The 21,624-nt window shown below is 40.9% G+C and overlaps 1 protein-coding gene across 1 annotated transcript in view; it reads left to right on the forward strand.

Annotated features, from left to right (window-relative positions):
• The window catches only part of BIRC6 (baculoviral IAP repeat containing 6), a gene marked incomplete at its 5' end in the record, with an annotated part of 326,913 nt that overhangs the window by 275,701 nt on the left and 29,588 nt on the right, over window positions 1-21,624 (forward strand). The window contains 3 exons of the mRNA XM_025197634.1: window positions 5,800-6,010; window positions 18,574-18,719; window positions 19,483-19,593. Coding sequence (XP_025053419.1) covers window positions 5,800-6,010; window positions 18,574-18,719; window positions 19,483-19,593 — 468 coding nt within the window. The remainder of the gene's footprint in view (window positions 1-5,799; window positions 6,011-18,573; window positions 18,720-19,482; window positions 19,594-21,624) is intronic.

Raw genomic sequence — 21,624 nt, forward strand, 5'->3', positions numbered from 1 at the left:
TGTGGTGGCTTTTTTTTCCCAAAGAGCTGGGAGAACGGGTGGGGGGTGGGGGATGGGGGCTGAGTGATTCGGAGATTCGACTGATTCGGCTGATATCTCGCTATAATAGGGAAAGCAATAAGAAGAGCAGGTGCGGGTTGAGGAAGCAGCCTCACCCCTGCTTTCCCTGCAGTGCCCTAGAGCTTCTGACCCTTTCTGTAGCCTCTGTCCCCCACTCCCACTGCTTACCATCTGGTACATCTTCAGTCCCATTTCATTCAGAGGAATGAAGGGCCAGGGTAGTTTTGGCCCTGGCTCTGGCCCAGCCAATACAACAGGGCTTTCTGTGGCAGTAGTTTCAGGATACTGGAACTGCTGCCACCGCTGCTGCTGCATGGCCAGGCCCTGTGGTCCATGGCAGGAATAGGGCCAGAGATGGTAGGCACTGGAGGAGGTGGGGAACAGGGAGGGGGCAGGTAGCTGCTATGGCTCAGATTCCAGCTACCAGGGTAGATAAAGACTTGAACACAGGGTTTGAATTATGGGGGAGCTCAGGGGGGCTGAACCCCCCATAAGAGATGAGAGCCCCCTCTAGGCAACGCTCATTCCAGCTTCTAGCTGCCATCACTGCAGACCACCCCCCACCCCCCCCCAGGAGTCTGAATGTAATTTGAGCCCTGCTTGAACAGATTGTTTAGGTGGAGTTACTGCCATTGAAAGTTTGTGTGGATTAAACAAATATTTTAGAGTGGTTTCAGCTGGTTCTGCTTTAATCAGGAGGTTGAACCTCTTGAGGGTCCCTTCCAGCCCTGTATTTTATGACTCTGTGAAACTGACTGTATAATGCAAGATGTCCAAATATAAGGTCAGTACTCAGAAGATTCTCATAGTTAGGTTTTACTTGATGAACATAATCAAAGTCCTTGTATTGGTTAATATGAAGGTCAGTGTTTTATATCTACTGCTATGTTTTTAGAATTTTAAGCTGATTCTTCTAATGGACTTCAGAGCAGGATCTAATTCTGTAACTGTTTCACAAAGCTGTATGATTTATATTTCTGAAGCACTCTCCCTCAATGTGTATATGATGATATGCCATAAATCAAGACTAATTAAATAAGTTGCAAACACAGACAGACACGCGCACACACAGTAAAGGTGACCATGGAATCTGAAACCCCATAGGTTTGACATTGAGATCATTGAGTTTGAATGCTCCCTGACTTCACAAGCCTATATCAATCCAGTAAAGTTCCTTTTATGACATTTTTAGATGTAGCAAGCAGAACCACAGAGAGAGATTAGCAAACAGATGTACACAGGAACGTTGTTGCATTTGTCTTACAAAGTACTGTCATTTTAGCACTAGTGATTTAAGTGTGATGTCGGTGGTTAGGTATGGACATTCAAAAAGTCTGAGGTGGAATCAATCTAAGTTGCACAATTTTCTGTAAGTGGCATAATTTAGATCAGTAGTGAAAAGAACACATGTTTGCCCTTTGGTGGCGGCTGCAAATCTTAAATCAGGTTCTGTCATTTTTTTTAAGCCAGTCTGTGTGCGCTGAACTTCTGTTCTATTATGGGTATAAACTGGTTTCTGATCACTTATACCGGTAAAAGTGCAATGTCTGTACCTAGTATGGGTATGCGAAACTTCAGTTGCTGATTCTATTCGGAGGAGATTCTGCCTGATTCGGCGGCCAAAACTCCAAATCCAAATTGAATCAGGAGACCCTTTAATCTCTCCAAATCAAATTGGAAGCCTCTGAATCAGTTCAGAGAGATTTGACAATTCGGCCATAGACACAGGTTTATGTTTTTTCTACGTACCTCAAGGTCCAGGCATGGCTTGTGAATGCGGAGATGGTGGGGCAGATGGTGCATGCCACAGGAGCACGGGGGGTCCCCTGTATGCTTGGTAGCGGACCTGGAAGTGGACCAGAAGTGTTTCCAGTCCACTTCCCAGTCTGCCATGGAGTGCACAGGGGAGCCCCTGTCTCCCAGGTGCCTCCTGGGTCTGGGGGGGGGCGCCCAGGGTCCCCCTGTGGCCGACTGCTGAGCTGGAGGGGTGCGGAGGGGGTCCCCCTCATGCTTGGTGGCAGACCCAGAAGTGGACCGGAAATACTTCCAGTCCACTTCCGGGTCCCCTGTCAAGCACACAGGGGACTCTCCCATGGGACTCTTCATCTGCCCCACCATAGCATTGTTCACAAGCCGCACCTGGTACCTTGAGATATATAGAAAAACCATATAAAACTGAGTCTGTGGCCAAATCACTGATTCTGTAAATCAGAATCTAATCTTCAGGTTCGGCTGAATCGAATGGGGACAGTGATCCAAATCAACAAATCGAATCGCTGTCCCCTGAATCGGGTTGAATCCAAATTCGAATCGAATACTGCCCACTTCACGTACCCCTAGTACCTAGCCTTAAAGCTCATGAGTTGCCTGTAATTTGGAAAGTGTCACAAATTGCAGGTAAATACAGAGATAAGAAGTTTGGGATGTTTTATGCCTTTTCAGAATATATTGATGTATACAAATTTTTCATTGTGCCTTTTTTTCTTATGCAGAATAGCAATGTACCTTAATCATTAAGGACCAGCTCACAAACAGAGGGTTGTGTCTGATTTTCAGTTCGGTGCAGCAAGTGACTTCTGGTATAAGCTGGTTTGCAAGATATTTGACACAACTTTTTCTGATATGTAATATAAGCTTTACTTTGCTCAGAACACAAAACCAACTTATTGTTTCCAGCTTCTTCCCTTCAAAAATAAGCACATGCTTGTACTCATAAGTCTGAAGATGTATAACAAAAGCTCTAGACAAAAATAATGCAAGACAAACACTCTAATCAAGAGAACCGGTTAGGACACTCAGTTTTGAATGGCTGGCTGCTCAAGAAATAAATTTAGCAAATCTAGAGGTAAAAGAAATCAGTTGTCACACCCTAAATACAATAATTTTCCAGAATAGAAACCAAGGGGAGATTTTTCAAAAATTAAGATTAATATTAAAACTTAACTTTGAGAGGAAGTGCCAGGAAAAACCTATCTTACAATTGGTCTCTTTAAAATGGAAAGTACTCTGCCCAGAGAAATGCAACAGTACTATTATAGGCATAGAGCAGTCGCCTTGAAATTTGCAGTGGACAAAGGGTTATCCATACAGCAAAGAAGAGATAATGCAGGTATTCAAAGAACTTAGAATTCTTGTTTTAGTCTGGCTTCATGAAAATGTAATGTTAGCATTTAAAACCAAGGTCTGGGAATAATTCAGTTATTGGAAAGATCATCTTTCTCTCTCCTACCACAGTCAACAGAAGTGTTCCAGTTGGATCTCCTTCAGCATAATAACCAGAGAAAGTTGGCTGGGCATTCTTTGAGAGGGGCTTGGTTTTGGAATTCTCTGTCTTCCCTTCTCTAATCTGCCAGTGCCTTTCCAGGCAACGTTTCTGTAGTCTTAAATCTGTTTATACAAGGTGGAGAATGTTGGGTGGGGTGGGGTGGAAGGTGGATTTTTGTGGATAATCCTTTTTCATTGTTTCTGTAATTGAAGGGGTAGGTGTCCAGAGCAAAGAATCCACCTGTAATTAGACTTAGGAAACTTGAAGATGTACTCCAAATCAGGATGTATGGAGGGGCAGGGGGGTTATGATAAAATTAAAATTAAAAATACTGTATGCTTTAAATAAACTTCTGGAGTACTTCAGGCCAGCATATTGCTGAAGGCAGGATACCAGACCAGATGGCCTCATAGTCTATTTCAGCATGACAATTCCTCCGTTTAGTGTATAGGCTAACTAGCTTGAGCTATCTTACTGGTATCAAAATATGAAAAACAAGCTATTGTGCAGTTCTGGATGGCTATTTTTTCTGTCCCATATGCTTATTTCGAGTTAAGGAATTGGTAATGGGAAATGAAAGCTTATATCCTTTAGCTCCAAGGGTGAGGTGTGGTAAATTAAATTTAAAGTGTTTCTGTATGTCTCTTCTTTTTAATGCCAGTTGTCAGGTTTTTCTTTTGTTTTTTCTGTAAAAAGCAAAAATATGTTTTATTAGAAATGCAGTCATTTGTAAATACTTTGAATAAAGCTATGGTTTTCTGTGCAGTGCTGTTAAAAATAGCATGTCCTAAGGACAGAGGAAGCAGCTGTGTAAAGTATCTGAATATTGCTGCCTTTTGAGGATTTCTTTAATTATGTGAAATTCAGTTAAAATTACATTCATTAGATATTTGAAATCATGAGCAGAAAAGAAAAATAAACAGCATGACAGTAGAAAAATACTTAAAAATATGTATACAGGTTTCCCTTGCTTTATGCTGTACATGCGTTCCTGGAAAACAGCGCATAACTCGAATTCAGATAAAGTAAACCCACTTTACAATGTAACAAATAGGGATACGTTCCAAAACCTCAACTGTACTGACCCCCAGACTCATTGCTACCACTTTTACAAGACAATTTTGGTACTCACTAGCACACACAACCATAGGGTGGTGGTGAATGTTACTGTAATGGGAATGGCAACTACAGAAACACGTGTCGCAGACAACAAGCGAGGAGCACAAATCCACACAGGAGACTTTATTTTGGTGTGCGTCACTCCCACAATGCACCGCACAAAGCAGCTGACTGCGGGCTTCCACCACACCGATCGCATAAGAGTGAATGTACCTTGCATATAATGAATTTTTGGTATAAAAAGGGTTATCGTATGAGAGCGAATTCACACATACAGAACCTGCATAAAGCGAGGGAAACCTATATGAGTTTTGCAAGTTGTTATTTTGGCACTTAGTCACAAATTAGCCCTGTACTCTACCTGAGTGTCACTCTAATCTCCTCTTCTGCCCGGTCTTCTGCTCTGCTTTCTGCTCCCTGTCCTGTGCTTCTGCCCGATATGCTGCTCTGCTATCTAATCCCTGCCCTGTCCTTCCTCCCTGGTCTGCTGCTTTGTTTTCTGATTCCTACCATGCATCTCGCATGCAAACTGTGCCACTTGTGGCACACAAGTTGGCCACCACTGACTTATGTGAGCTTTGCTTACCTGTCATATTCAGAATAGTACTAGTTTAATCTGCTCCATTTTTCTTATGTTTGACATGCATCTTCAAAACCATTGAACACAGGGCATTTTAAACTTGAGGAAGAAAGCTGAAAACTGAGCTTTCTTCCTCACTCTGGGGGTAACCTACTGATTTAACCTTTCTAGTAAGGTCCCTACAAATAAATACTAGGATGTCTAAATTAGCATGCTTTGGGGTGAAAATTGGTCTGTATACTGCAGGAATATTTCTCATCAAGAAATAGACCTAAAGACCAATAATCAGTTATTACAGCATTATACAACTTGACATACATCGTTGCTGTAAAATTTAAGGTATGTTTTCCTCCAGATTTCAGGTCACCCTGACCATTGACATGAATCTAAAGGTTGAATTTCTCCATTAGGTTTTAAAATATTTGAAACAAATCTAGCAGGAAAATCATTTTAACATATATAGTCTGTTAAGCACTTTTTTCTTTTCTTTTCTTTTTTTTTTCTTTTTTTAAGTGAACCTACACCCCTCCATACTGATTTGGCCTTTGAAAACTCCTGTTTTTCTGCCCTGTTTTTGCTATTTTTTTTACTTTTTCTCCCATTCCTCCTCTACCCCTCCTTCAGTAGAATATATCTGAATATAGATTTATTTAATAGTAGGATAAGCAGAATAATTGCATCATAATCTTTTGGTTACTTGTGGTCAGATAAGAAAGCATATGATGGGAGGGTTTTTTTCTTCTTGTTTAATGCCATACGTCCTTTTCTTTCTTAGTTTTGGATATGGCCCGACATGTTCCCCTCTACAGAGCTCTGCTAGAGTTGCTCCGTGCTATTGCCTCGTGTACATCTATGGTGCCTCTCTTGTTGCCTTTGTCTGGGGAGAATGGTGAAGAGGAGGAAGAGCAGCTAGAGTCTCAAGCTTCTGTTGGCACTTTGTTGGCCAAAATGAAGACCTGTGTGGATACCTACACCAACCGATTGAGGTAAACATTTTAATCCTGATCTTTCCTTTAAAAAGTATTTCTGATGTTTAATGATTGTTGCCTCTCAGAAATGACAAAGGAACTATAGATAAATATCATTTCTCCATGTTCATACCACAGTCCAGAATGAAAGAATGCAGCTGACAACCTTGATTGGTCATTTGCCAGGTGGTTAAAATAGAATATTCATGGAGACTCCTATCTTTTCCACCTCAGTGAGGATTGATACATGTTAGCAGGGCGGTATAGGAAAGCTTGCTCTTCTGATGTTGGTGTGTTCTGCCTCTTCTGTGAATAAGTAGAAGATACCACTTTCCAGGGCTATTAATCTTGTACTTTAAGTGAGTACTAAAATCCCAAACTTTAAAGCGGGGAGGAGTAATCAGAGTAGAATTACAAAGATCATAATCCTGCATGTATATTACCTCCTTACAGCCATTCAAAGGTTAATTCACATGTAAAATAATAGAGTAAGCTTTTTAATTATGTGAATCTTCTCCCAAAATAGTTACAGAAGCATGGAAAATATAGCTAGAATCATTTATAATGCAAAAATCACATTTGTACAAATAGCATGTGTCCATTACTAATAAAAACTTTTCTGTTTATAAGAAAATAATATAGTAGTATGTGCCAGCTCAGCCATTTCAACCTGGGATCTGAAAGTTCAGCAGAGTTCTTTCCAAAGAACCGATTGCAACCAAAACTGTTTTTGCATTTGTAACTTAAATATTTGATCTGTTCAACGTAATTAGATATTCAGAATAGCTTCTTTGCTTGTAGCATTTAAGACAGCCCCAAATTATTACTTCTCACTATTTTGCTTCAAATTAAGGCAGGTCATCTTTAAAACCACCAAATATCTGGAATTATTGGGGTTCAAAATGTATTCCTCAGTATTGCAAAGGAGAATTACCAACAATTGAGCAGTGATGCCATGAGACAAACTGCTGTCCTTTTTAGCTTTCATGCCAGAGGAGCAATAGGTGTTCACTTTCTGAATACAACCAAACTGATGAGTCATCATGGTCAAAGTAACAAGTTTAAAAGAATAGTGAAAAATTACTTAGTACCACTGATTGGTGTAGAATAAAGCCTCTCATTGATATTTTTTTCCCTTTGGATTTTCTAGGGACACCAAATGCCTTTCTTTAATGTCATGTGAGATGTCAGGTTATCCACATCCATCTCTGCCTATGTTTTTTGGTACAAAGTGTGGGTGTTGTTCCAGTCCTTGGAGCCATACATAACATTAATCTACTTTAATTCCTTTACAGAAAAGATAAAAATATTGAAGTACACAGCTAGTAAAGCTTTTCCTTCAGCAGACAAGTGACTTCAGTCACCTAGATGTCAGCTTTTGCAGATGGGTTCTGAGGTTTCTGTAGGGCTGATAATGGCAGGCTTGCTACTCCGGCTTGACACCATGGGCACCTGAGCCAAAGTGTCTCAGAATATTTATGATGTTTTGCTACAAAGGCAAAGGAGGATCAACTTCAGTCTTTCACGGTGGTAGTCACTAACAGTTTGTGGCCTTAGCTGGCAGGTGTGGGATCCCTGTCAGTATGTGGGAGTTTGCATCTGCTTGTTTCTGTCCTGTGAAACTCTTCCTCTCTCTAATTAGTTCTAAAACTGTGCCAGTTCTAACACACCAGTTCCCAAACCTGAATGTCTTAACCTGAAGTGAGTTCAGAAGCTCCATAGTAATTCTGTGGCAAGAATCAGGCATGTTCTAGAAGTTTAGTTGTGGATTCACAAATGTGGTCATGGAACTGGAAAAATTGGGAACTACTCCATTGACAGAAAATGCTAACTGCCAAGCAGGAGCCAAGCCAGCCACTTCATTAACTTACTTTGTTCTGAAAGTGCCAAGGAGAGGTGTTTTTACAGCCAACGCTGAGTAGTTTTTAAAGGCCTCAGTCTGTCATTACTTTGATGTTAAGCCCTAGCTAGTGCTAATGTGGATTATCTTCCGTTTCTCTCCAGCATTGGGCAAGACATTGTCCCTGATGCATGCTTTTTTCCCTGAGCATGGGAGTCAGAAGTTATTTTACATAGTTCCTTCAATCTTACTGTTTTAGAAGGCTTATTTTGGAGGTCAAACAGGATGGAGCCAAGAGCCAATAATCTTGGCTAATGCGTGATTATTCTTTTTTCTGATATCCTGTGTCTAGAGCTGGAGTGACAGGTTCACCACTTGGATCCAGAATTTCTCAGGCTGACAGCCTGATTTCTAGATCGCTGTATGCTGTTGATTCAGCCTCTGCTGAGGTCCAGATTAAACTTTCACCAGACGTTCCTCTTAATGAACTGGAGGAGATTCTTTGGAGAATGCAAAAGAAAGTAATAGAAAATGGGAGATGGTTCTACTTAGTTTTTCCACTGATCCATATTACTCAAGGAGGAAAAACTCATGTGAGACGGAGCATTTGGCTGCTGTTTCAGCTTTGTCGTCTGCTATAGGCCAAGCAGGCTTAGCTGACATATAGCAGTCAAGCTTATGAAAGGGTTGCTCCAAATGTCATTGTGGCCATGTTGAGGCATTCATTGCTGCGGTGGCTCCGGCAAAGGAGATTTGAAACCTCAATTGCAGTGAATTCATAATTTCATAGTTGGTAGGGTCAGAAGGGACCTGAGCAGATCATCAAGTTCAACCCCCTGCCATGGCAGGAAAAAGTACTGGGGTCAAACGACCCCAGCAATTGATGTTGTATATGTACTGCAGAAGAACATGCTCATTTGAGTGTTTATAAAAGGCATTTTGTTTAGTGTATGAACCTCCCCCGTTATGAGACTGGAATGACATTCATAAAAAACCAAACAGGTTTCTAATAAAATCCCAAGGTAACATTGGACTTACTTAGGTGTAAACGAATCTTGAGAAAATAGACAAATAGCCTGACTGACATGGCATAACAGAGAAATTTTAGTCAGCAATCTAGGGGACCATACTTTTTGTATTGAATGTGGCACAGAAGATTAGGCATCAAATCTGTACCTTACTGAGTTTGCATAAAGGCTGCAAAGAAGGCATTTTTCACAGAGAGTTGGTACAGAGAACATGTTCACGCAGCAAAATATTCTGTTGGAAGCATTCATACAGAAAGCGTGGTCCAATAAATTCCTGACAAAAGTTGCTTTCTTATGCCGTGTTAATGAGACCATTTATTTATTTTTTCTCAAGATCCTGTGTGATCTGCCTAAGACCCAACTCTCATTCTGAATTCTCTGCTTTTCAGATGTGTTGTGTTGCACATCCCAGTAATACTAGGGTCAATCTTTTATAGCCCAGGGCTTGTCTAAAAGATTGGCTCTGTGTACAATACAATTATTATGATCTGGCAGGTTTTCAGTGCACTCAAGTGAGCCTGAGGCAGTTTCCATAGCATGCATTTGAACTGTCCTCTCTGTAGAATTTTGCAAAGCTGCCCCATGAAATTCAGTATATTCTGCAATCAGCATTTGACCTTCTAATTGGCTTCTGAATTCAAGGCCTGATTTAGGAGAATAGTATTAGAGAGTCTGTCTAATTGACATCCAGGGCTGATGCTTGATTTGGGAAAACAGTTTAGAAATCCTGATGGAAAAGAACTGAAAAGCTATTGGGGCCATTTCTCCCTTTTACATCTTTGGAAATACACTGGAGTTGGAGCGCTTCAGGTTGACTGACTCTAACACTTCTCTTTGGAAGATTCAAAGGCTGCAGGCTTGGCACTTTTATCCCAACGATGTGAATGTTGACGTAACGCACCCAAAGAAATGCTGTTCAAGATAAGTGATGTCTCTAGTAGATGAGCTGAAAGGTTCACTATAACTGTATTTTGTCAACACTTTGATAAATTTATCACTTAGTATGATCAAATTTTACCTCTGAAATATCCAGCATGGGTGAATAAGTATTAGTATTAGCTTTAAAAATTAGAGTTGCCTTGGGAATGTATCATTATTCATTTAGCACAGTGTGAAAGGAAGGATGTCATCTTCTAGCACAAGCTAAATTAACAGTTTAAATTATTAGCATGTACTCTGCTGTCTCTTCTAGCAAATATATCAGTGGCTGTCAGTCCTTTAAATGTGAGCTGACATGATTTCTGTAAGTGGAGACTTTAAGAGTCTAAATTAAGTGTCCAGTTCCTTATCTTCCTTGCAATAGCACTTTTATCCAAACAAAAATTAAATCAGTTAGGACTTATGAAGCATTTAATAGCTGTTGTAATGTAACTTTTGCTTTGAAAAAGTAGAATTTTGGAAGAAAATTGTATTATAACATAATACAGGAATAGAAAAGAGAAATGTCTGATTTAAGGTGGAAAAAATAATGGGAGAAAAATTATCCTGGAATACAAATTCTAGCTCAGTTTATCACTTATGCCAATATTAAATCATCATTGGTGTTTGAAATTAAAAAAAACAACAAAATATTAAAATCTCAGAATCAGAACTTGGAAACTTAACAGCATTGCCAAGGTGTGTGTACGCACATGCACAAATGTGCAAACTTGCACATAGAAGGGAAACGCAATATTTTTTCCATATACATTTCAGTGTTTAATCTTTCCATCTCCGGTTCTCCTGACAACTGTCTTTTCCCTCCATGTAGAAGTGATGTAGTCTTCATCTTGAGCTTCTCTTCCCTTTCTGGCAGAAGTGCAGAGTTGGGTTGGGAATAGTGATCATATATCGAAAGTCAGGGCTGCAGGTCCCCAAACTAATGATCTGATGGTGGTGTGTGCATTTCCAAATAGTGGAGTACAGCCAAACTCTTTTCACCCCCAGGGTAACAAATTGCATTAGAGGAATGGAGATGAATTTAAGGATCAAAAGAAAGAGGGTTGCTTGTCTATAAAAGTCAGGTAAGTAGAACCTACAGCAGCATTCATGTTGCTAGAAGAGTCTTATCCTCTGGGCCCAGCCCAGACTGAGGATTCCAGCAAGGCCTAGTTCAAACCTGTAACGTTTGTTCTCTTTGCTCACTTCTCTCAATATTTAAGACTCTTCTGTGCCCTTTAAATTTAATCTTTCTTCCTTCATTGGCTTTGACTCAGAATCTGGTTTTAGCCCTTCTGATAACTACTTTCTGGGGAGGAGGTAATAAATTTTATTTTAATTTCCCATAGCCCATGACCTGTATGTTAAGACTTCCCATTCCTGCCTGCTTGGCAGAGACATGATATGAACTGGCTGGTGCTACTTCCATCAGGGATTCCAGAGGTTTTCTCAAAAGAGCTTTGACCTTTTTAGTGAGCAAAGTCTATTTTAAATATAGTGTACTTGTAATGAAAAAGACCCCTCCTTTGGGAGGAACTGTGATTGTTTGTTGAAAAGAGCTGTGTATAAAGATCTAAGCTGTGATCATCTGTTATGAAGTGGAATTGTTAAAATACAGTATAATAACCAGTGACTAAACTAGAATTAAATTGTCTCAGGGTAGCTGGCAATGCAGTCAGGAAGACAGAGGCTTCCTGGAATGAAAAACTGTCTAAATTGTAAGACTCACAAAAAGATGTTTGATCAAGACACAACATGGAGGTGGCTTGTATAGTCTAGAGAAGAGAAGACTGAGAGGATTTAATAGCAGCCTTTATCTACCTGAAGGGAGGTTCGAAAGAGGTTTGCAGTGGTCTCAAGTTGCAGCAAGGGAAGTTTAGGTTAGATATTAGGAAGGATTTTCTCACTAGGAGGGTAGTAAAACACTGGAACGGGTTACCCAGAGAGGTTGTGGACTCTCCATCTTTGGAAGTTTTAAGACCCAGGTAGACAAAGCCTTGGCTGGGTGATCTAGTTGGGGAGTGGGGGTTGGATTAGATGACCTCCTGAGGTCCCTTCCAACCCTCATTTTCTATGATTTTTTTCTATGATTCTGTGAATCTCCTCTAACAGATTTTCTCAACTAGGTTCAAAGGAATTCTTTAAAGTACTACATGTAGATTATTAGTCCTTGAGTTCCTTTATAGGGATGGCTACCAATTAAGAAATTGTGTATGATACTAAATTATTTAGACATGGAGGAGGGGGGTATGCAACTGAGAGACGTCATAGCATAGTCATCTAAACATTTTCATCATGTTTAAAGGTATAATGGTATCCTCATTCAGACATCAGAAGATTTCCAAGACATTAAAATAAAGGTAATAAGCCAGAAGATGAGCGGAAAAAAATAGGGCTTCATTGACAAGGGTCTAATTCAAAAAATTGAGCAAGGGCAAAGACAGCAGGAGGATAGGGACAGACACAAACTCTGATGTAATACTTTTAAGCTACAGTAACTACAAGATGTAGGAACACTGGACTGGAAGGGATTTTCTGGGTCATTGAGTCTGTCCCTGTTGTTGCAGGCACCCACGTCCCAGAATCTTTTTCATAAATTTGTAAAGCTTTGGCCTTTAAAACTGTTTTTTGTTTTGTTTTATTTTTGTATTATGTTTGTTTTTTTTCTCCTCTACATCTCCAACAAAGTTGTTCAAGAATGTCATGCTTTTAAGGATTAGGAGCTTTCTGATTTCTAGCCTAAATTTATCCCCGGCCAGTGTATACCTGTTTTTGTCTTTTCGCTTAAATTAAGCAGTCCTCTTTCCTCCTCTTCATTTGCCTTCCTGCAGTGTTTAGTCAACAGTCATGTTCACTCAGATTTTTTTTTTTGAGGCTAAACACGCCAAGCTTCTCTAGTCTTCTCTCATGTGAAGGCTCTCAGTACTCCTGGTCATCTTGATAGCCCTCCTTTGCTTACCTTCCAGTTTGAATTAATCCTTTTGAACATAACCGGAATTGTACACAGTATTCCAGATCTGGTTTCTCTGTAGTGAAGTGGCATAGATATTTCCCTGACTGCTATAAATACCATTACTGATGCATCCTGGGATTGAATTTGGCTTTTTCATGGCTCTGTCACATTTGTGGCTAATACTATAGTTCTTGCATATAATATGTCCCAGAATAAGACATGTACCTTGTTTTTGAAAGGCAGAATGAAGAAAAAAAATCTTTCCCCTGAAAAAACTGGTATTTTTCTTGGGTAAAACAGACTGCTACAGTAAAAGTGGAGCAAAACATTGTTGCTGCTCTGTTAACTTTTTAGCTGGAGGATACTACAGGTGCTGCTGGCTGAGCCATATGGTCTGACCTCTCTTCTCAAGCTGAGCTCAGCTGGGCAAGAAGTCACCAGTGTCTGCCAAGTCAGTTGAGGGCCTGATCCTAGCCAGCAGCACCTGTTGAGGTAGTTTAGGGTCCACTTTGCTATTTTAGCAAGAGGTGTCAGTAGCAGCTTCTGCACCCTGAGCCTGTCAGGGGAAAGAGAACATGTACACAGCCAGCAACTAGGAAGAGCCATGTGCTCACTGTGCTGCTTCCTATATCATATACTCAGCATTACTTTTTCTTTCCCCTGGCAGAGGCTCCTGTTACCATATGTCCTCACTTAAAACACGTACCCCAGTTTCCAGCAGTTGATTTTTGGGGAAGAAATAGTGTATGCTGTGTGCACAAAAATACAGTACTCTTAGTTGGGGCTGTCCAACCAGCAGCCCATGAGCCACATGCAAGCAGTTGGCCCACAGTCTATGTGGTTCTGCCTGGGCACCACTTTTTCCATTGCTCCTGCTTCTGCTGCCAGAATCCTCAGGCTCCTACCCCTGCATCTGGGGGTAGGGTTGCTGGGAGGCCCACATGACATGTGGCCTTTGGCCACTCAGAGGTTGGACAGCCCTTCTGTTAGTCATTGAGTCATATGCTGCTATCCTCCTTCTCAGTTGTTTCAAACTGCTCCCATTTTTTCAGTAGAATGTCTTGTTAGTAGTCCCCAGATCCATGTCTACACTTTATATACTGTTCAGTTTCATCTAATTTATTTTACTTCATCTTTCAAAGTTACCCCGATGCTTTGTGTATGGTATTCTAATCTTGCTCTTTATTATCATTGCCTTTCAACCCTGTGTCATCAACAGATTTCAGCTCCCTTCCTCCAGCCTGACCTTTTCCCTTTGTACAATACATCTCCTTATGAACCTTGCACTTCCTTATCTTATGCCAGTCTTTTCCAGTTTACCCAATTTCCCATGCGACAGTTTATTAAATGTCTTACTGAAGTCCACTTTTCATTTTCTAGACAATTAGTTATTACATTAGTTAGAGTAGCACAATATTTCTGTTGTAAATGCATGATGAGCTTTATCCTGTTACTGGGTCTCCTGACTTAAGTGCATTAAACTCCTTGAGGTTTGCAACAACCTCTGTTGTAGTAATTTCCTTCTTCAGGCCCCATCCTTATCCATCTTGTCTTTGCCCACATTGTCAACATCTTTGTGCATAATGAAAAATGAAGTAAAACATTCATTTAGCAGGCAGTTAACCTGCCAGGCACCACATCTGGTTTGCCAAGATGGAAGTGATAATTATAGCTAGTTTTGTGTTTCACAGCACTCAGCAGTATCCTTTTGTGTGTGACATTGTGGTTTAGATCGTTGACCCAAAGCAGCAGCTGCTACTCAAGACACCTCGTTGTGTTTGGAATGAGCAAAAATAGTTCTAAATCCCTTCCACAAAAAGAGTTTACTTCTTAGTAAATATAGACACATCTATAGTAGCATAATAATGGGCAGGCAAGAGGGACATGAGCCCTGGGTGCTGCCCTAAAGAGGGGTGGGGGGAAGCACCTGAAAAGAGCTGGAGTGCTTCATCCTTCATCTCCCAGCCCATGGCCCCCACACTCCATACCTCCCATGCTCTGGGTCCAGTGGTACATGTGCAAAAGTAGCAGCTGGAGGCTCACTGCTACTGAAAAGCTGTCTGCTGACCCTACTGATGGAGATGGAGCAGGGAAGGTGCAGAGTGGAGGGGAGGAGCACAGTGCTGTCCAGTTACGCCTCTGCTCATCTGTGGCCAAAGGTTACCCCTCATTGCACAGAATACAGAACACCCAGACCCTCACATTCATGTCTGTAAGTATCAAAAGACTGCTGGTAGCCCAGATCTCCAGATCTTCATCCTTCCATTTCCTTGTATAAAAATTCTGCCAACAGGATTTCACATTGTGTCTCTTTAGATGTTTCTGATGCAGGCATTGAAAAGCCTCACTAGAACCACACCAATCTTATCTTGCATGCGTGTCAGAGTGGATATTTGAATCCCTCAAATGGTGCACAATTCCCAGTGGTGGTCTTTTAAGTGTTTGGGGGATTCAGCTCATTTTCCCGTACAAAGGAGACAGCTGCATTTACATGTTATTGATTGATCATTGATTTGTTTATACTATTATAAAATAATTGAGGGGGGGGTCCTCAAAAAAGGAAGATTTAGACTAAGTACAGACATTTGGAAAGGTTAAATTGGGTTAAAATGCCTGCCCAATTTAAATGTAGCTCTTCCCAGTGCCAACCTTACACTTACAGACTCAGTCTCGGTGACTGGCAATCAGGCTGCACCTGTAATTGTACAGAATTTCCGTGCATACGAACCAATCTAAAAACTGCAGACCCCAGTTTAAGATAAACTTGAATCTACATAGTATCAACTTATTTGATTTACAGCAAACCAGCGGATGGAACTTCTGTACACTTCCCCTGCACCTGCCCTAGGGGTGGGAAAACCCAGATGCTGGCTCCGTCCCTGGGGCTGCCTCTCTTCCTGCCCCTCCCCCCCCCCCCCATCCCACAAGTCGCTCAGGGTGCAGCCACTTATATCAGCTTTTGCTGCTGCTGGAGCCGAGCAAGTAAGTCCTAGTAGGGGAGGGATGGGGGTGTAGGTTTGCTGGGAGGGGAAATCTCACCCCACCCCACCTGTGGGTCGCCCCTGCCCCCCAACTCCCCCACAGGTAGTGCCTGTCCCCCATCTCCACACTTGCAGATCACATTCGCTCCTCCACCCCTCACAGGTCATGCCAGGCCCACCCACGCATTGTGCCTGCCCCATATCCCTCATGCCTCTCCCCATCCCCTGGAGGACCCTCAGTCCCCCTGCTAGCCTCCTATCCTGACTTACCTGATATTGGGCAGCCATTTTGAATCAACTTAACCTCCCCTAATGCCCCCAAATGTCTGTACTTAGCTTTTAGGGTAACCATTGGAGTTAGGCGCACGTGATCAATGTTGTGATAAGGGTATTTATAACCCTGATGCGAGGCACATAACTGGAAACAGAAAAAAAAGATTGCTTCCTTAATATCACTTTTATCTTGTATCCATATTATATTAATCCTCATAATGATCATCTACTAAAGTGTCTAATGTATCTTTAGAAATTATTCAGGAAACTATTAGACTTCATGTGTTTAAAAAAAAAAAGACATTTTTCTACCCAGAAAAATAAAAATTGAGGAACATGTAGAAATTAAGGAACTGAAAATGTTGTGCTTAATCTGAATCTAGAAAAATCTGATCCTCACTGAATCTAGAAAAATACCTTTACCTTGAAAAAGCTAAGGTTTTAGAAACCAATTTTCTCAAATTAAAAAGTTTTTAAGCATTGAGGTTACTCAGAGATGGAGGAAAATTTTGTTAACAGTCCTGTGACGCAGTCAAAGATGTGCCTCTGCAATGCAAGTTGGAAAAAAAACTTATCTCAAATTTTTAAAATAAGCATAAATAGTAAAATCTTAATGCTTGCAGTAGTTTTATACTTTAGCTGCCATTTCATTATTTGTTGATAAAAGCTTAGTTATTTAAAATATTTAAAAGAGAACAGTTTTTCTTAGGATATTGTGTCCTGTCTCTCTCTAGCTCACATGATGTTAATTAGACCTATCACTTAAGTGAAGAAAAGGGAAAAACCTAATATAGTTGGTGTGCGGGCTCTTCAGTTATTCCTTTTATGCATCCAACACAAGAAGATTTAGGAACTAAATTAAAGGGTCTTTAAAAAAAATTGGCCTGTTTTTCTATAGGCTAGAAACTGTGGCACACAAGAGCAATTAAAAATCAACTGCCGGTTCAGATATCCTTCTCCAGCTTTAATGCACCTAGATCCTGTCTTCTACCATCCTAATACACTTGAAATGCCAGCATTTCTCAGAGCAAACAATGGGTCAGAATCCTTTTGGACTAAAGCTGGTACAAGAAAATAAATGTTACTGCAGTAAACGAACTGAACTTTGTTACTAACTGTACACTGGGGATGGTTTTGTTTGATTAGGTTCAAAGACCTTTCAGCATGACCATAATTACTTCTGCGTTGAATGTTTAGAGAATCATTATTTACACATGATTTCATCGTGTTCCAAAATCTGCAGAAAGTCTGAAGCATTCACTGACTGCCCAGAAAAAAAAGTATGCTTAGAGCATCAAAGCATTAAATTGCTAATTTCTACTTGCATAAACAACTTTTTGTTATGCTGGTACCTATGATGATAGAAAATAAAAAGCCAGTGCTTATTTGCCTATTTGTCTTGTTGGAATCTTAAAGCAAATAGCTACTGCTATTAAACAAAGATTTACAGGGAAGCAAAAAGCCTACTGAAGGCCAGTGAAAATTGTTTTGAGAGTAAAAGGAGCAACACTAAAACCTAGAATGTTTATACGATGATGATGAGATGAGGGCATGTTAAAAGATGCAACTAAACTGCATATTTCATTATTATAAAATGCATATTTTGTTATTATAAAACTCTTCAGTGGGACATAATTTAAATTGTCTGTATTTTATTTCACATTAGGCTGAACATCATACATGTGAATATCAATATTGGAACCCTGATTTTTTTTGTTTGTTTTTTTAAGATGTGGATTTTTTTAATCAAAAGTAAAGGTGTTGGCCTTGCAGCCACGGGAAGCTATGATGAGTCACAAGCTTTGTTTCTGTTCTTTTAATATCAAGACTGCCAGAGCCTAGGCATACTGTAAAGGTGCTATGGCTTTAATATCCATTTTGTTGGGTTTTTTTTTATCAAGTTTGGTGTTTTTAATGTATATTAGGGAAAAGAGTGCTATATTCTATACTTAGGATGGTGGTTCTGAACCTTTTTGCATTCGTGGCACCCTTCATTGGATTCGCAGCACCCCTCCCTAACATTTGTGAACCCAGTTCCAGAAACTAATTTATGTGTTATAGTGTTTACTTCCTTGCAGAAGGGCCTAGCAGTGGGATGGAGGATCCTCCAGGCAGAGACATGTTTATCTGCTTAGATTCTTCTCAGCTTCTAATACCTTGCTTTATCTCCTCAACACCTGGCACCCTGATTGAGATTCACTGACTCTAGGACCTGCCACTGCTTAAAAGTTCTTTGTGGGAAATATTTGAACCTTTCCATTGTTCTTCTATTTTCTAGGAATGTTTGAAAATGCAGCAAGAATCTCTTTATTTTGGTGGTCTTGATATTTATTTGTCTGTCTTCAAATTTCTGAACATAACGTACCCTAGGTGCACATTTTTGTAGGTCCAGTCTAAGCTGTATGTTGAGTATGGTCACATATCATATGTATCATTTGTCACCAGTGATTAGCCGATGCACACAGACTCTAGATTTCAGAAGACATTGTTCTCATATTAATGTTTTTTCCCCATTTTCAGTAATTAGTTTTCAGAATATGTAGTCATATAATGTTTGTTCCTTCACCCTCTTTCTTTGCAACAAACAGATCTAAAAAAGACAAAGCTAAAGCAGGAGTAAAACCAGATGCTTCTGATCAAGAACCAGAGGGACTGACACTTTTGGTTCCAGACATACAAAAGACTGCTGAAATAGTTTATGCCGCTACCACCAGTTTGCGCCAAGCAAACCAAGGTAAAATAAGATAAGCATTTGATGACTGTTATACATAGGCTCTTTAGGGTTTTTATTTAAATAAAGTTCAAAAGTCAGGATTTCAAAAGTACTAAAAGCCTCCCACGTCCAGTGTAATCTGTTTTATTTCCGAAAGACCTGGGCACCTAGCAGTTCCTCAGAAAGTTTGGGCACTCCTTTTTTTTTTTTAAAAGAACTTGGCAAGAATTTGAAAAATGTTTAGTTTAGTCACTTGCTGTATCTCACAGTTTTAATCGAAATTATGGAACAATTTGTCTAACATCAAAAGGAAAATTAGCATAAGTGAAGCTTGTAAGTAATAGCTCTGCTGTTGCAATTAAATAGCTTGAATAAAATATTTAACTATTGATAGCCTGAATTGAGAGCAAGCTCTAAGTGGTAAATTAAAATAATTTTTTCTTTTTATAAAGAAAATGGTCTTTCCAGTAAGGAAGACTTCTTCAAAATGTTTGTGATCTGCTTTGTAATAGAGAACAGTACAATTATATAGACAGTTAAGAAAATGTTCTCTTCCACAAGACAAGGCTGTTTGACCTTGAGAGTTGCATTATTTGTAAAGCAAACCTCAATCGGAATTTAAGTGAACAGTGCATCGCCATCACATGTAGGTAATATTGAAGGGTTCATTGTTCTTTTTAAACGGGCATCAGCAAATTAGGAAACATTAGATATTAATCTTTCTTTTTTTAAAAAAAAATACATAGTAAGAGATTCTTTTTTCCTTAAACTTTTTTTGTGACAGAAAAGAAAATGGCTGAATACTCAAAAAAGGCTGCTGTGAAGCCCAAACCTCTGTCTGTTTTAAGGTCCCTTGAAGAAAAGTATGTGGCAGTCATGAAAAAACTCCAGTTTGGTAAGTTAAGAAATGTTCATATTGTATAATGTATGTAAAAATCTAAAACCTAAAAAATCATACTACGGCGTCAGTCCTGCAGGTATGTGCTTGTGAATAGCTTCAAATGGATGAGTAATCACTCAAATACTTCCCCCCCCCCCCCCCCAAAGCAACAACAAACTCTGCATGTCTATGTTTTCAGGTTCAAGTACAAGTTTTCTTCACTCAGCTGTTCTTAAATTTAAGTTTGGTACTGATGCACTAATCACCAAAACACCTGTGTGTGCAGGAGGATTTTTCATTTAGTTCTTAGAGGATATGTCAACATCATGGTGGCAATGTTGTCCAGGAAGTTCCAAAGCAGGCCCCACCCACCTACTCCTACTTGCTTGCTGCAAATCCAGAAATACAACAGTCAGGCTGCTCCAATGTCATACCTAGCAGTTGTTGTGAGGCTGCTGAAAGACGCTTTTAAAAAGTCACAATTGGATCTGCTGCATGATCATAAGTCATGCTTCCTGCCATGCCACCACACATGCATGACAGGATGCTTGATTGTGGGATGGAGCATCAGATCACAGCACACCATATTGCCAGTGCAGTGGGAGCCTAGAATCAGGATCCCAGTCTCCTCCTACACTGGCAATCTTTGCTTCTGTGGCTGGGAACCCCACCAGTCATCAGAGCCCTCAGAAAACTGCACCCTCCCAGGGAAGTATGGTCTGGTGGGACTACACGTGGCAGGGTAGTTCCCCAGAAATGCCAGGCCACTTGCTTCCCATTTGAAAGGTGGGTAGGGGGGTGCCTTATAACCCCAGCCTCCACATCCTGGTGGAATACCTTGATGTAGGGACAGGCATAGGGGCCAGGAATGTCTTCGGACACCTGAGTTCCATGGGGTGAAAGACCCCAGAAGCCCCAGTAAGAGGGGCGCATGGATAGAGCAGCCCCAGTGAGGGGGCAGATGTGGTGGCCCTCATAGAGTATTGTGCTGTTCTGGCCTGAAGGACTGTGTAAGTGGGTGTAGAGTTGGGTTGCAACGCCAATCTATAGGGCTGCACCAGGGGGTGTGTGGAGCAGGGCTGTAGAGGTAGCCTGAAGGGCAGCACACAGGCCAACCCCCATAAGTATGTGAATATGTTAAGTTGCCTGCCATGGGGCAGAATCAGTCCAGTGTGAGGCATAAGGCTGGAGCCACATAGAGTAAGGAAGCTTGAGCGACCCAAAGGGCTGAATGGAAACCTGCCAGCGTGAGAATAGGTAAGCCTCATGGCCCAAGAGGGGCTGCTCAGGGAGCAGGACAGGTAGAGAGTGTCCCAGTGAGGGATGTTATAAAAAAGGCCCAGTGAGAGTGGGCAAAGTGAAAGAAGCCCCAGTAAGAGGGGGGTGGTATGCATGTGGTCCAGCGAAGGGCATAGTGGGAGAGCCCCAACATAGGACCACGTTTGGCCCAGCTTTAAGCCAGAGGTGTGATAATCTGGATACCATCTGTGAGGCATGGGACACGGTGTAGGGATGATACGGAGCTGTGTGTAATGCCCTTGGCATCGGGTACTTAATGGGCAGCCTCTCGCATCATTACAGCTGATATCATAACAGCAAGTCATGGCAAGAAAGACAGGGCAGACTGCCCCTAGACAGGTGGGCAGGCCAATATGTGACCTGGCCCTGAGAAGGCTCTCCTGTCACAGGCAGATACCTTTGTTGGGTTGCAAGCAGATTTTTTTTTTTTTTATTTGCTTGAAGTATTGGCATTTTTTTTTTTCAAGATCATTTTGATATATTGGTTAGTGTCAAACATGCTCATACATGCTTATCTGAGTAATCTGTCTGTAGTCCAGTTGACATCATATTACTCATGCATATAAGTTGGAACCTACTCATTTCATGATTTCATGCATTTCCTGGAAAATGTGAAATTGGGCATTGTCCACAAAATCAGGCAATGTCCACAAAATCCACCAAAAAAAACCCAACTAAAAATAAAATGCTGACTCTCCAGTGGAAGCCAGCAGTCTAGCCTAGCAGCCTGCTAGTGGGTGGAGGGGG

The sequence above is a fragment of the Alligator sinensis genome, unplaced genomic scaffold (assembly GCF_000455745.1).
Source record: "Alligator sinensis unplaced genomic scaffold, ASM45574v1 scaffold489_1, whole genome shotgun sequence".
NCBI lineage: Eukaryota > Metazoa > Chordata > Crocodylia > Alligatoridae > Alligator > Alligator sinensis.